Source organism: Macrotis lagotis, chromosome 2 (genome assembly GCF_037893015.1).
Source record: "Macrotis lagotis isolate mMagLag1 chromosome 2, bilby.v1.9.chrom.fasta, whole genome shotgun sequence".
NCBI classification, from domain to species: Eukaryota; Metazoa; Chordata; class Mammalia; order Peramelemorphia; family Peramelidae; genus Macrotis; species Macrotis lagotis.
Genome location: NC_133659.1, coordinates 205,262,861 through 205,279,820, shown reverse-complemented (window position 1 = coordinate 205,279,820; position 16,960 = coordinate 205,262,861). Strand labels below are relative to the sequence as shown.

At 38.1% G+C, this 16,960-nt stretch overlaps 1 protein-coding gene across 3 annotated transcripts in view; it reads left to right on the top strand.

Annotated features, from left to right (window-relative positions):
- TMEM104 (transmembrane protein 104) overlaps positions 1-16,960 on the top strand; it is an 83,585-nt gene that overhangs the window by 48,970 nt on the left and 17,655 nt on the right. For all 3 annotated transcript variants that reach the window (XM_074224627.1, XM_074224628.1, XM_074224626.1), the window contains exon 9: positions 4,739-4,832. In XM_074224627.1, the coding sequence (XP_074080728.1) occupies positions 4,739-4,832 (94 nt within the window). The remainder of the gene's footprint in view (positions 1-4,738; positions 4,833-16,960) is intronic.

Sequence of the window (16,960 nt, the reverse complement as noted above, 5' to 3'; positions counted from 1 at the left end):
TCTTATTTAAGGGGAAAAAAAAAACAAGCAATATTTTAGGACAGTTTTGAACACTACTACTAGAGGGGATACATATAATTCATAAATTGCTTTTTCTCAGTCTGAACCTAAAACTTTTAATTTCAATTAGATGCTATTGTTTCTCTCTTACTTGAAAACCTTACCTTTTCCCATTTAGGCTTTAATATTTCATGACAGTACTCCTTGACTGTTCTCTCTGACCTTTCTCACTTTGAATGCCTTCTCCATTGCTGCTACTCCATTCTGGTTTGTGCTCATTTTCAAAAGACACCTGTTCCTTAATTATTAGCCTTTGTTTGTCTTTGTCTCTGTTGCCTCTGATGCATGATCTCGGTTGCCTCTGATGTATGAGCTAATCAGCTCTTTGAAAAGAATCAGTATTTAGCAGTCTGTGTATGTTTGCCACAACAAAGTTGTACCATGAGTGATGTACTTGACTCTTTATGCTTAGTTATTTTAAAATTGTTACAAAAACCAGCGCTGTCTGCTGACCAGCCTAGACTGTGTCTTCAAAAAGATCTCATCACATCATTCATCCCCTATAATTGTACAAGGCAACTTCATCCCCCTGGTCTGTCATGCTCACAATCTAGAAGTCAATCTGGATTCCTCACTATCTGTCATCTCTCATCCTCCCATATCCAGTCATTACTGTTGATTTTACCTTTGTAGCATCTCTCAAACCGGCCCCTTGCCCTCCTGATGCAGGCTACCACTTCAGTGCATGCCTTCTTCTCTTGGACCTTGGCCATTTTAATAGCCATTTTAATGCTGATGGGTCTACCTACCTAAGTCTCACCTTACATGAATCCATTCTCCATTCAGCCACCAAAATGATTTTCCTAAAGCCCAAGTTGTATCACGTTACTTAGTGAACTTTAATGGCTTCCTCATTCCAAAATCAAATTCTAAATGCTCTCTTTGGCATTCAAACTCTTCATTATCACCAACTTCCATCTTTCCTATCTTCTGCCCTACTTCCATGACAATTAATCTTCCATCCAATGACATTGGCCTCTTGTTCCATCTCAACTCCAGAAATGTTCTCTGGCTGGCCCCCTTCCTGGAGAGTGCTCCTCCTCATCTCTGACTACTGACCTCTCTGTGTTCTTTGAATCCCAAGTAAAATTCCCCTTTCTATAGGAAGCCTTTCCCAGTTTCTCTTTTTTTGGGGGGAGGGACGTGTCTGGCAAGGCAGTAAGGTTAAATAATTTGCCCAAGATCACACAGCTAGGTAATTATTAAGTGTCTGAGGCCGGATATGAACTGAGGTCCTCTTGATTCCAGGGCCAGTGCTCTATCCACTAAGCAACCTAGCTACCCCTCCCAATCCCTCTTCATTTTTATTTAAGGCATTGGGGTGTGAGTGATTAGCCCAAGGTCACACAGCTAGGCAATTATTAAGTGTTCCGAGATCAGATTTGAACTCAGGTCCTTAATTCCAGGGTCAGTGCTCTATCCACTGCACCACTTAGCTGTCCCAGTCCCTCTTAACACTAGTGTTTTCTCTTTGTTAATTATTTCCTATTTATTCCATCATAGCTTGTTTGTACATATTTGATTGTTTTTCCCTCCCCTCCTCCCCTTTAGATTGTAAGCTCCTTGAGGACAAGAACTGTCTTTTGCCTCTTTATGTATCCACAGCTCTTAGCACAGTGCTTGGCACATAGTAGATGCTTTATAATGTTCTTTTGATTGATTGATTGCCAAGCACTGTACTAGGCACTGGGGAAACAAACACAAAGAATGAACTAATTGTAACACAACTCTGAACTTTTTAGAAGGCAGGAGATATATTTTCTATATATTTTTGTATCCCTAATATTTCACAGTTCTTAATATGTAATAGACACTCCATAAATGTTTGATGATGAAAACATGTAGTTCAAGTAGTGAACGGGTAATTGTGGCCATATAAAAGCCAATCCAGCTATTTGCAACACAATACTTAAATTCACAAAGACTAGGTTTTATTTTGCTCATTTTTCTTGCATTCTGTTCCCATTCTTAACCTCCTCTGCTGGTTAAATCCACAGTATCTGTTGGTCTTCTTCTTGTGATCTCACCCTTCCAATTCTTTCTGGACTTTATATATTACTTCTGTAATGAATCCTGATCCAACCTACCCCAGAACTACTTGTATGATTTCCTCAAATGGCTTCTGAAACAATATTTTCAACTCATTAGGTTGTGCTGTCAGATAAACTCCCTATCCTATTCAACTTGAAACTAACTCCAAAATATACTTCTCTAGGAACTTCTAGCAGAACCTGTTTAGCAATGACCTTGTTCTGCACATCCTTAAAACTTGGCATACAATTTAGTACTAAGTAGAAGTGCTTTTAAAGAGAAGAAAGTCCTAGGTATGATGCACAGAAATGGATAACATCTCTGTATTTGCATTTACATTCTCCTAATTGTCCTATTTCAAAGAAGTTTATCTCTCTACTAAAACCATTCAGAAGACTCTATACAGCTCTATCCTTCATTGAAGACTCTATACAGCTCTATCCTTCATTGAATCAGTGGCTCCAAAACGAGGACCAGATATCCTTGTCATTTTTCACATCGAGAAACTGGAGGTCAGAAAGGTGAGACCGACCTCCGATCAAGCAGAGAACTGGGGAACTTATCCAGTTTCTAGTGTGCTGTGATCCTTTGGGAACATTTGTGGCAAATGACTTTGTATTTATTCAATCTTTCCCAAGTCACTTTCCTCTCCCACCCTTCAAAAAGAAACTCATCAGTGGAAAACTTTCCTGAAGTGGTAATTTTCCTAAATGACTTAGTGATAGTGCTGCATTACAGACTTGCTACAGAAATCTAGATAGTGACTCTGTCTGCATGACTGCATTCTCAATGTCCCACTCTGGTGACAAGGTGAGAGGGAAATAAGTTCAAAATCCTAGTTATTCCCTAGGTTTTTTCCAGAGCTAACTGACCCCACTTCCACCTGAATGGTTAGGCTTTACCCTCTCGAACAAAGTCAACAGAGATCCTTAGTCACACAAGTGAATAAGAGCTCTTTCTCCCCATCCCTGATGACTGCCAAGAGACCTTATCCGCCCTGCCTAATTAGAGCCTTTTCCTTGAACAGCACTTTAGTCTTTAATGTCATTCATTCTCACAGCAGTAATGGACTTGGATAAGAGGTCACAGTTTGTTCACACATCCTGCTCTCCCCACTCCCCCATTCCCTTCCACATCCCCCTTCCAGACAGATAGGGGTGGGGGAAGGTAGTACAGCTCATCCTCCCCATTGTGCCAAGCACCTGCCTGTCACAGGGGCCATGATGAGCAGCTTTAATATATTCACTGAGATCACAGGACTGGAGCATAGCTCCCAGAAGTTTGTCCCTCTTTCCACGTTTTAGCTTTCAGAAGCCCAGTCTGGTGCATCTCTGGTGGGTATCATTAGCATTAATGTGAGAAAGTGGCACAGTGTAAATGTTAATAAGGTCTGATGCTAAGAGTAGCTTCTGAGTGACAGATTGAAAATGGAACCATCATCTTAACTCCAACTAAAAACTTAATTCTTCTCCTGCGCCCTGAGTAGCAAATTTGGCATGAAAATCTTTTCCACACCCCTGAGTCAGTAAGTAGTTTTTTCAACTGTTAGAAGAAAAGAGAGAACTAATATCCCTGGTGATCTAGGTCTGCAATCTATTCTCTCCTTTTACCACAAATCTTTGTCAGATTTAGTTTTTTTTTTTCTCTTCATCCTGTAATGCTGCTGCTTTCAGTATTTGCCCCAGAGATCAGCCTGACTACTCTTCCCCAGGTCTTGTCATCATCTGTGTAAACTAAAAGATATATTTGTTTAATTACCACCTGATCAATTCTTTATTTCATGTCATTTCACATACTTAATCAGTTTATACAGTATTAATCTGTACTTAATACATTTTTTGTAAGTGTTCCTAAATCTTTTCATGTATGCTGTCTCTCTCTGGTCAGTGATCATCTATTTCTGAGAATCTAGTCACATGGGTGACTCATCCAGCCTCCTGGGGGACATCCTGGGTATTCCTGGGAATGCAAATTCAGAAACTCAGAAGTCACAAGAAAGTAAATAGTTTTCATTAATGATCTGTCACTGGTCTTTGAAATTTATCCAAGTCTAGGGTAGTTTAACCTTAAGCCTAAACTAATCCAAGTTTAAGTTGAATGTTGATTTAGACATCAACCACATTCACAAGGTAGTTGGAGACAGCTAGGTGGTATAGTGGATAAGAGTACCAAGCTTGGGGGCGGCTAGGTGGCACAATGGATAAAGCACCGGCCCTGGAGTCAGGAGTACCTGGGTTCAAATCCGGTCTCAGACGCTCTTGGACAAGCCACTTAACCCCATTTGCCTTGCAAAAACCTAAAAAAAAAAAAAAAAAAAGAGTACTGAGCCTGGAGTCAGGAGGACCTGAGTTCAGATCCAGCCTCAGATAATTACTAGTTGTCAGACCTTGGGCAAATCATTTCAAGTCTTTTTGCCTAGTTTCTTCATCTATAAAATGGGGATAATAGTAACACTTACCTCACAGGATTGTTGTGGAGATCAAATGGAATATTTGTAAAATTGCTTTGCACAACACCTGTCATATACATAGTAGATACTATACAAATGCTAGTTATTATAATATTATTATAGTTCCCTCTATAAACATCAGTTTATTTACAGACTTTTTTTCTTTTTTTAGCCTTTATTCTTGTTTTTCTTTTCTAGGCTGTGTTCACACTACTTCTTGGACCATTCACCTTCTTTGATGTCCAGAAGACCAAATATCTCCAGATCTTGACATCTCTGATGAGGTGGATTGGTAAGTCTGAGAAATATTACAAATCCATTCTATTTCTCTTGTCTTTCTCCCCTACTTCCTATCCTGTACCATTCTAGATATTTCATCTGTTTATCATCATAACTGAGAGTGTCTTATTTCCAATGAACTTGAGCACTCAATTCAGAAAAACAGTTTTAAGTACCTATGGGAGGACATGTCATATATTGTTTCACTTATTCTCTAATAACCCTGAAAAGGAAAATAAGAGACACAGTGTATTCTTTATATCACTATTGTTAGTGGTGAGAAACTAAGGACCTAAGAGGATAAATGACTTGGTCAGTGTCACACAATGATAATGAGACAGGGCCTAGACTCCCAACTGCATTCCTGCTGAAACAGAATGCTAATTGCGATGTTTATATGAAGGTTAACTGCTTTGCTCTACATTCTTCAAAGAGTATTGGGTCAGCCCCAGAGCATTAGTTGTTCTATGTGCTGCCAACTGTCAACTTAGAAACTCCCTGGGTGGGGCAGCTAGGTGACACAGTGGATAGAGCACCAGCCATGGAGTCAGGAGGACCTGAGTTCAAATCCGGCCTCAGACACTTAATAATTACCTAACTGTGTGGCCTTAGGCAAGCCACTTAACCCCATTGCCCTGCAAAAACCTTAAAAAAAAAAAAAAGAAAGAAGAAAGAAACTCCCCAGGGCATTCATAACCCATGAAGAGGCACTGATGCCAAAAAATTTCTTTTAAAACAATTAAAGCCCTATTAGACAGGGTCAGTCTATTTCTGTAGGTATAGTTTGAGAAAATGCACATATAACAGTTTTATAAATATCAAATCAATCTGTCCTAGGCCAAGAAATTGAGGAGATCATCTTATCCACCTAGGCTTGAGTGTCTGAGGATTTGGGATTCTTGCTTTCTTATGTCAACAAATCCTCCATCCAGGGGAGAATAGAACATTTTTTTTTGTTGAGTCCAGGTATCTAGAGGAACAAATAAACCTGTTATACATCAAGCACATTTTAATAAGTATAAGTAGTTACAGTTTGTTGGTTGAGTGGTATGATAGAAGAAGATATGTTCCTTTTGCACAAGTGATGAGAGTGGTTGCTAGAGAAGGATATTGTGGAGAAAGGGGAGTCCTAGTTAAATACAGAACCCTAAATTCTTGTGTTTTGGAAAATCTTTTCTGTTGGTCAAGGAAAAAACTCCTCTTCACTCTATGGAATTCATGGGATAGAACTTTGATAAAGAAAATGAGAATAATGGGGCAGCTAGGTGGCGCAGTGGATAGAGCACCTGCCCTGGAGTCAGGAATATCTGAGTTCAAATTTAATAATTACCTAGCTGTATGGCCTTGGGCAAGCCACTTAACCCCATTTGCCTTGTAAAAACCTAAAAAAGAAAGAAAATGAGAGTAGATTAGAGTAGAGTACTCCAATGGCTCTTAATTGAAAGTTATAGATGGGGTGGCTAGGTGGCGCAGTGGATAGAGCACTGGCCCTGAAGTCAGGAGTAACTGAGTTCAAATCCAGCCTCAGACACTTAATTACCTAGTTGTGTGGCTTTGGGCAAGCCACTTAACCCCATTGCCTTAGCAAAAACCTAAAAAAAAAAAGGTTATAGAAAGGTTGGCTAACACCAAGAGAGTAAAAATAAATTTCCCTTTATTAAACAGAGGAGATACTTGTGCTTTTGATCTTTAAAGACTACCTTGAAGAAAGACCATAAGAAAGACCAGAGCATTTGATAATCATATAAATGAAAAGGTTTTGCTAAGTCTGCCCCCTATCTCCAATTAATATACTACAGATGGAAAAACCTAACCTTTAACCTAGAGGTTTTCATGAATGCCTTTGTCAAACCTTGTAGAAACTGGGGAGGAAAATAGCTATTGTAATAATCATTATTAGAATTAGATCAAGAAATAAGAAGACCTCAGGTATACCCTATTACTATTGCCCTTCCTCCCCTCTCACCTTAACCAGAGAAATAATTTCCTCTATGGGGAATTCAGAGGGTGGGTTTTCAACATCAAGGATCTTTGAAGGTTGCAGGAAAAATTTATTCAGTAAGCTAATGAATCATTAGAACAATGACTAATAAGGGTGTGATCTAATGGGACAATTTAGATTTCATCAATTGCAGAGTTCCCTTGGCTGGAAGAATTCCGAGATGATTTGTTTGCAAAGTCAGCTGAATCAGTTGTAGGCACCAGATGGAGATTGCCCTTTGTATCTTTTTAAGTGGATAAAATGTGAAGTTCTATATACCTGGTCTCATAAAAGATGAATTCCCTAAACTGCCCTTAATGGAGGATAGCAGAAGGAGTAAAATATTTGAAAATATGGGTTTGGTGGATTGGATTTATACACTTCTTTCCCTCAGTTCCCCACTTCTTATTAGCAGTCAGTTTTGAGTTTTGTTAGATCCTATCTTTGGGTCAGACACCTAACAGAATGGCATAAGGCTTTAAATATGGGCTCTTCCTCAACAGGACTCCATACAAACCTTTGAAAATCAGTTGTTGAAGATTTGAGCAACCATAGTAGCTGTCAGAGCAAATAAAGCTCACCACATAAATAGGCACTTTGGGCATGATGGGAGAAGCCACAGTATTTACGATTATATTAAGTGGGCAGAAGTTGATGATATTCTTTCTTGTAAGGAGCATTGAGTATGGCTTTTAAAACTCAGGGTAAATAGGAAGATTGTTGATGATCAACCTAGGGGTGAGGGTAATATTAGAAAATTATATTGGACATACTAGATCAGGGCAATAAAGGTCATCCTACTTTCAGAATTTAAGACATCCCCAAAACTCTTTGTTCTCTCTGATCATTGGAGCCACTTAATTTTTTGTGGATCTGAAGGATTATTATAGGTTCCCTGTAGGTAAGGGTTGTGGTTGGCACTGTGACTTGGAAAATAGGGTGCTTCCAAACTAGTAAGGGGCTTCAAATATTAGAACAGGGAAGCCTCAACAGCTTCACAAGAGTACTCCAGTTTCTACCAGGGGTTTTGGAGGAAATACCACTGAAGGAAGGTATACTCTTACTCAGAAGAAGGTGGATGGAAGATCCCTTTTGGGGTCTCATTTGTTTTTGTTTTTGTTTTTAAATAATTTATTTATTTTAAGTTTTACAAATTTTCCTCTAACCTTGCTTCCCTCCCCCACCCCCCCACAGAAGACAGTCTGTTAGTCTTTACATTGTTCTCGTGGTATACATTGATCTAAGTTGAATGTGATGAGAGGAAAAATCATATCCTTAACAAAGAAAAATAAAGTATAAGAGATAGCAAAATTACATTAATAAGATAATGGTGGGGTTTTTTTTCTAAATTGAAAGTAATACTTTGGTCTTTGTTCAAAGTCTGCAATTCTTTTTCTGGATATGGATGGTATTCTCCATTGCAGATAGCCCAAAATTGTCCCCAATTGCTGCACTGATGGGATGAGCAGGCCCATTAAGGTTGATCATCATTGGGGTCTCATTTGTAATGGTTGCTCAAGAGGAGCAACCATTGTGGGAATGGAGATTGAGTCTTGGGAGTCAGTATCTGGACAAAGGTTTAGGGTAGCTTCTTTGCCTGTAATTGTGGGAAGGACTAAATAGAAGGAGAATACTAGCCATTCCAAGTAGTTACCCCAAGAAGAGGGGTGGGGCATAGGAGACTTTTATTATTAAATGAAAGTGACAAATCCTAGACTATACTCTCTTGGACCCTCCAGCTTTTAGTGTCTTTAATGAATAGGTTGTGCTTTTTCTGGAACTTTTATTACCAAGCTCAGTGCTTTACCTTTTACATTAACCCACTGGACCCCTGCCTACAAGCACTTGAGAAATGTTATTTGACTTCGTTTACTTGTTGCTTTGCTTGGTTATACCCATTTTAAGAGCTATTTATGCAACTAGATCTCAGCAAAGATTAATCCAGTAACTGGAAACACTTTAATAGATGGGAGACCTAGCAAGTCCTCCCAGCCAGTCTTCTAGCATTTGGCTGGCACTTCAATTCAATGATGTCTTAGCCCCAGGCTTTAGGAATATTTATCAGATTAATTTGAACTACTTTTGAACATAGACTCAATTTACCTCTCTTAGCCCTTCCTCATTCTAACCTCTATGCAGTTGTCTGAGCCTCAAGATTTCTAATTCCTGATCCCTTCCCTTCAGAAGACCATGTAAACTGTTCTGGTCCCCCTTAATTTTCTTTTCCCTGAAGATAGTTCATACAGCTTCTGAATGAAAAGATTTTGAATGAGATATGTTTTTTCTTTCTAGTGAGATGAAGGTAGTAAAACTATATTTTTACAATCTCAGCAAATGAGTTCATTTGAAGAAAGGAAGGACCTTTGGCTGACTTGGTGGTCATTTTGAGTCCCTAGACAAAAGTGAAAGGAAATCTTCCTTCTACCCTGTAAAATAAAGGAGTGAGCTCCTCTGTGTATTTAGAGGGTCCAAAATTTGACATCATCCAAATAATGCCATTTGGGATTTTGAGGAAAGAGAATTTTTACTTGGTGGGTAATAGTACAAGTGGGTGATAATACAGAGTCCTAGTACCAGCTTAGGTTCTGGAGAAAGCTAGAGTCAAGAATCCTACTACCTCATAATTGTCTTGATTCAGATGAACCAAACCTGTGATTGTATCAGAGATATTGTCAATTCTTTGAACTTGATATTCCTAGTGCTACTTCCAGCTATCATGACAGTTTTACCTCAAGAAGACATTATGAAGTGCCCCTGAAATTACGCTTCCATTTTTCCAAAAGATAATTTATTGGCCTCAGACACTTAATAATTACCTAGCTGTGTGGCCTTGGGCAAGCCACTTAACCCCATTGCCTTGCAAAAACCTTAAAAAAAAAGATAATTTATATTGTTTTATATTTTTATTAAGTTCTTTCAGTTGCTAGGACTGTTTTAAGATTATTTTGATAATGGAATGCCCCCTGAGACCTTACTCCAAGGGAATTAGAATATGGTTGGAATTGTTTATTTTATGAAGGTGTCAAGGGAAGTGCTTTAGGCTGTTGCCCTAGGAGGAGCTATGAACCTTTGAGGGCAGGGTCTCATCTATAGCTTGATCATAACCAAAAAACCTCTTCTTTCTCCTCTTTTCCCTTTCACATCCTCTTCCACTTTCCATTCTGAACTCATCAAAGGAAGAGAGTAGCATTTTACATTCTTTTAGCTAGAAGTTGCTTTATTTCAATTGTTTGATTAGTAAAGTTGTTTTTATTGCATTTTATGACTCATGAAGTACCTCATTTCATTTTAATCCTTGAACCTGAATCAGAGGGTCTAGTTTAGTCCTGGCCCAGAATAGTAGATAGCTCCATTTAGTTACAAGTGATTCTAAGTGTAAATTTAGCCTTGGAGCACCCCATGTCCCAGTCTTTGTGTGATTTTTCATGATAAAGGTCACAAACAGTCGCCTTGAGGAGAGGAACCTTTTTTTGTTTGTAGCTTTCCTATTGTCCAGTCTTCCTTCTTTAGCCCTTCAAGTAAGCATAATTTCTTCTACATTTCAATTCCAATTTCATCTTAATACAATACAAACAGAAAACCTTGATTATAGCCTCATGAAAGATTCAAATTAACTACACTAATAAACTCAATGTACAACAAACTATTCAAATAAGGTCAGGAATTCTTTTATCTGTTCTATTAACTTCTAGCTTTCTCACTTGTAGAATTACAAACTAGATTGTAATTAGAATAATAGAACCCTAAATTTGGAAGAAAACTCAGAAGTAGTCCAACAGACAATACTGTGAATGAGTACAATTTTATTGGTTCATTGACAGATGGTCATTTAGTCTCTGCTTGAATACTTCCAATTCTGGAGAGCTCACTGCATTCTATAACTGTAATTATTAAGGAAATTCTTTATTACATTGAATCAAAATTTACTTTCCTATTACTTCCATTTTTGCTAATTCTATCCTTAGGAATGACATAGAATAAATTTCAGCCCTTTTCCATAAGATAGCCTTTCTTATTTTGAAAACAGTTATCATAAACTTACCTAACTCTTTAGGGACTGAACAAACACAATTTTTTTGACTCCTTTAAATAATATAATTTCTGATCTTTGCCATCTTGTTCATTCTTCTCTAGATTTACACTATTTTGTCAAAAGTACCTAGAATTAAACAATACTCCAACTGTTGTTGGATCAGTGAAGAGTACAGAGCTAACTCTTCTTGATTCTGGACATTAGACTCTTATTTATCTTACAATCATATTAACTTTTTTTTTAATAGTCATATCACATTACTGTCTTATTTTAGTCAAATGAAACTCCCTGGGAGCGGCTAGGTGGCGTAGTGGATAAAGCACCGGCCTTGGAGTCAGGAGTATCTGGGTTCAAATATGGTCTCAGACACTTAGTAATTACCTAGCTGTGTGTCCTTGGGCAAGCCACTTAACCCCATTTGCTTTGCAAAAAACTAAAAAAAAAAAAATGAAACTTCCTGGTCATTTCTCCATGCCATCCTCATCCTATATTTGTGCTGTGGACTTTTTCAAACTAAATGCCCCGGGGGAAGCTGGATGGAGCAGTGGATAAAGCACAGTCTCAAATCAGGCCTTAGACGCTTAATAATTTACCTGCCTGTGTGATCTTGGGTAAGTCACTTAGCCTCATTGCCTTACCAAAAAAAAAAAAAACTAAATGCCTGTCATTACATTTTCCACTGGCAAGTTTCATGTTGTTAGTTTTGAGAAACTAGTTTATCTTAACAAAACTTCCAACCTGTCAAGATGTTTTTAAAAACTTGATTCTATGTTACTCAAAGAGGTAATGCTCTCTTCTTAAATCTCTCTAAGTAAAGCCCCATTTTTTTATTGTGGAAAAAGTGGGACTATGAATTAGTTACACCAAGATTAGCCTGTCCCCATGTATAATAGTGTTAGAAGCAAGCCACCCTGAGTAACAGAGGTATTTGTCTCTGCATGTCTGAAGTCAGGGTGGCCTAGAAATACAGACATCCATTTCTTTTCTTGATAGTCTATAAACATGAAAGATTTAGAAGCTCTCATGCCCTTCAAAGAAAACAGGGTATTCTTATTAAGTCGTGGTGCATAAAGATGAAAATTGCAATCCCTTCATTGGTCCAAGTTCTTTTGCCACAGCTACATTATCCTTGCTACTCACTCTGTCTCCCTGAGAACCTGACATCTATCTGGCTCATGATTGGTCAGTCCTGCACTCACTGTATTGACAGTGGAGAGGAGAATTATTAAATCTTGGCACAAATATATGTCTTGTTTTTATTTTCTTCCCCTTGTCAGGGAGGAAAGAGGCACCATTAGGAAAGGTGTAGAAGAAATTCATGTTTTAATGTGATCAAAGGACAGCTGCCCCCAGGTAATGATCGTAAATAGCCTTCATAGTATCTCTGTGACTATTTGGTGCAATGATCTTTTCTGTGCCTGGTGGACAATACATTTATTAAAGGATAACAAAAATTACAGAAGTGGAAGAAGAGAGCTTATAGTAAGTGTGATTTTTGGCAGTGCAGAATGGAGACAAACTGGACCCCAGGAACTAGTATCTTCTCAAATAACTAATTGCTTCCTAAGGTAGTCCCTGGAATTGTAGTCATTCTGAAGACCATTTCTATTACCAGCTTACTCCTAGACAAATGTTGATCATTCCTTTATTGTTGCCACTGTTTCCTTATTTCTCCCATTCTGAGATCTGGTCCTATCCCAAACCCTTGTATATATCTGGAAAAAGATGACAGTGGTGGGGAGGTTCTTGGCAGCAGCAAGTTGGAGCAGAGAGCAGCCTAAGAAGGTCATTTGCCCTTTTGTTTTTATATTTGGTTTTTTGTTGGTTTCTTTTTCCTGATCCAAGTGGTAATCAAATGTCAGTTCTCTTGTACTTTTTTCAGGAATGCTGCTCTAGGCAATAGTCACAAGTAGTAGTAAGCCTCAAGAACTAAGTTCTTTTGATTGAAAGCCATACTGTCCCTCCTGTCCCCCACAACCTTAAAAATAGCCTTAACTCTTTACTCTTCATATCCAGTTAGTTGTCAAGTTTCATCGTTTCTTTTTCTATTTCTCTTAAATCTGCTCCTTTTTCTGCAATCACATACATGCCACTCTAGATCAGACCTATCTCCTATCTGTTCTTTTCAGTTCATCTTCCACTTAGCTACCAAAGTGATATTTCTAAAGCACTGGTCTGATCATGTCACTCCCCTACTTCAAAGCCTCAACTGCAAGATGAAGTGCAAACTTAGCCCTTCACAATATGGTTATCCCCTTCTTGGGACTTAATCTGATTTATTGCATTATTATTCTCCTTCCTTTGCTCTGTGTGCCAATCAGCTGGCCTACAAGCTGCTCCTCATACCTGGTTTTATATCTGTGATCTCCCTGGCCTTTCACAGGTTGCCCTCTTGCCTCCAGCTTAGAATACTGTCCCTCCTTACCTCCATCTCTTTGAATCCCAGCTTACATCAGAGCCCAGAATTCTAAATACCTCTCTACATTCCCAACTGCGTTCAAGGGCTGTTCCATTTTTGTTTTTATATTCCCTATGTCAATGTAATACCTGACACATTTTAGATTCATAACAAATATTTGTTAACTGATTTTTCTCCATGAGTTATTCAGTCCTCTCTTGGGGCTTAAAAAAAAAAAAAACTTCAGTGATGCAGAGCCTCTCTGGGCCAAAAGAAGAACCAGCATCATTAAGTAAACTGTAAAATACAGCTAAACCTGAGGGGTCAGTTTCTACTTGGGACTTTTGGAGCCACTTGGAACATTTTTCATTTGGGATCTGGTAGAAAACTTTCTTCCATATCATAGTAGTCTTAGGGTCAAGTGAAGAAAGATGGAAGGTTTTCAAAGTCTTAAGCTGCCAACATGACAGTTAACTCTAACAGTTAGAGGACCTCCGCTTCCCTTCTCCCACCCCAACCTAATCACCCATCTATTGTCAGGGCAAGTATCTTGGGAGCCAAGGTACTAGAAACTTACTAAGTAATTTCCTCTGGCCAAGCCCTTCCCAAGAAATATCCACCTTCACAATAAACATGAAAACCCAGTCTGTTGCCTTTTTTTATGTTTGTTTGTTTTGGTTTTGGTTTTTAATTTTATTTTTTCCAATTATATGCAAAGGTAGTTTTCAACATTAATCCATTTGCAAATTTTTGAATTCCACATTTTTCCTTCTACCCTTCCCATGGCAGTGACCAGTTTGGTAAAAGTTGTACATATTTTACATATTTAACATATTTCCAGGGGCAGCTAGATGGCACAGTGGATAGAGCACTGGCCCTGGAATCAGGAAGACCTGAGTTCAAATTTGATCTCAGACACTTAGTAATTACTTAGCTATGTGACCTTGGGCAAGTCACTTAACCCCACTGCCTTGAAAAAACAAAAAAAACCCATATTTCCATATTTGTCATGTTGTGAAAGAGGAATTAGAACTGGGGTGGGGGGACCATGAGAAAGAAAGAAAAAAACATAAAAGAAATTATAAAAAGTTAGCATAGAATGCTTTTACTCTATATTCAGATTCCATAGTTTTTGTTTTTGTTTTTCTTTCTGGATGTGGCTGTCATTTTCCATAACAGGTCCCTTAGGGTTATTTCTGATCACTGAACCGTTGAGAGGAGCTGTGTCCTTCATAGCTTATCCATCTCACAATGTTGTCATTAATTTGTATAGTATTCTCCTAGTTCTTCTTACTTCATTCAACATCAGGTCATACAAGTCTTTTAGGGTTTTCTAAAGTCCACTGCTCATGATTTCTTATACAACAAAATAGTACTCCATAACATTTATATACTATAACTTCTTCAATCATTCCCCAATTGATGGGCATTCTTCAATTTCTAATTCTTTGTCACTAAAAAAAGAGCTGCTATAAATATTTTTGTATATGTAGATGTTTTCTACTTTTTTATGATGGCTTTGGAATGTAGACCTAGTAGTGGCATTGTTGGATCAAAATGTGCAGTTTTATTGTCTTTTGAGAATAGTTCCAAGTGGCTCTCCAGAAATGTTGCATCATTAGTCATTCTGATAGCTGTGAGGTAATACCTCCAAGTTGTTTTGATAAGAATTTCTCTTCTCAATAATGATTTGGAGCATTTTTTTCATATGATATCTTTAATTTCTTCATCTGAAAACTGCATCTTCATATCCTTGAACAATTTATCAATTGGAGAATGATTTGTCTTCTTAGAAATTTGTCTGTCCCCTTTTAAAGCTCTAATTGGGTTTATTCACCCTAGTTGGATAAGTCATAGATGTACCACCAATGTTGGTGCAAAATTGCCAGTTTACCTTTAATATATCTAACTTTTTTTGTCTTTGGAAAGTGGCTGTGTCACATTAAACATTCCATAATCCTGTCTTCCCACACAATTGTAGCCTGTTCCACAATGAGTCTGACTGGGGCTGCTTCTTTGGAAGTTAATGGAAGGAGAAGAACTTAAGGTGGTAATATGTTAGGTTGGTCTCTAGAAAGACAAAAGGGAAAGATGAGCACCAAGAGATTGGAAAATCATAACTAAATGTGCTGACTTGTAAAGTTGTTTTGTGCTTAATTAGGAATTTGTTCTACCATCTGTTGAATTGAAGCTGGGGAAGATTCCAGGAGCCTCTGCCCAGAAAGCAGGGCCACTGGATCTCAAGATGCTATGTTGCTTAGTTCTGTTTACTGATCCCAGTTGCTTCTTACAAGCTGCTGAACTGAAATTCTAAAAGGCCAAGTATTCTTACACATAACCAGTTGTCCATAAAAAAATTACGATTTAAGTAGAGCAAGTAGTAAATACTGCTAGCTTATTTACCAAAAACTTTATGGTGAAGCAAGATTGATCGTCTTGGAATAGTCATCTATTGTTCTCTATTTAAATAAAAGTAGAATTGCAAACTCTTAAATTCATTTATATGAAGAATATCTCTTCTGTAGGCAGGAGAGATTGCAGTTATAAGAAGTAGAAGTACAGAATCACAGCAGATTCTTTTCCAGGGCTTAGCAGAAACTCCAGTTCAAGAGATCCATGATTCTGAGATTCTGAGAGCTTCAAAGTCTTTTTGGTAATGGGAGAGAGAGATCAGAGAAGTGGCTATATTTGCCTCAGGAGAAAAGTATGTGGAGAGAGAGTACCCAGTCAAACCTCAAAGCTTTACCTATTAGGTCTCCAAGCCTATTGCCACCTCTGTATTCCATTGTCCACCATACCACTCCTAGCCATGATTTTTTTAAAGAGAAAGTCATAACAGGGAAGAAATATACACATTATTGTCTTCTCTCTCCACCTTTATTTAGAGACTTCATTACTAATCTATAACATTTCTATTGATTAAAAGTTTGAGGAAAATGAAAAGTGACTTCCACTAACCAAAAGTTTGTGGACTCTTACTTTATATCTGGAGTTACCTATATCTGTTAGTGGTCCACTCAGGGAACACAGGAGAGAAACTTCCACAGGATAGTCAAGTGATAGCCCAGCCACAGATGTTTTGGCGAGGAGATGTCAAACTCGGGGCCCCACTGCTAGAACCATATTAAAATAGAACTGAGAAATATTTACCAAAATAAATTAAAGTATATTATGCAACTTAGGTAATGTTCATTTGTGGGTTTTTAAACCAGTATATGTTTCTATTTGAGTCTGACATTGCTTTAGAGTACTACTCAGAAATCAAATAAATCAACTACAGTTATCTCTTCTACATCATCAGGTTTAGGGCATGCACTACTGGGGGGGGTGGGCTTGTAATATGGAGAATCTGCATAAAATTCTTTTGACTCTCCCTTCATACCAGAGGAATAAACCTGAATTATTATGGCATTAAAAGATAAAAGATCCTGATATTGTACAATACTATACACTGCATTTTTGAATTTCTAAACTTTTTCTGTATTGTCTGCTGGCCTTTGTGTGTCGTCTGTGACTTCTGCAAACCTCCCCCCCAAAAAATTTCCCACAATATATCAGAATTTCAGTGAGGAATGTCATGATGTGGAAGGGATAATTGTACTTAGAATCTGTTATGCCTAGGACTTCCAGTATACTGTTCCAGCTCTCCAGCTTGAAGGGAATGTAACAGTAGGATTACTTGGCTCCAGTTTTTGATTCCCCTACTGGCAGACTGCCACAAACAGCTTC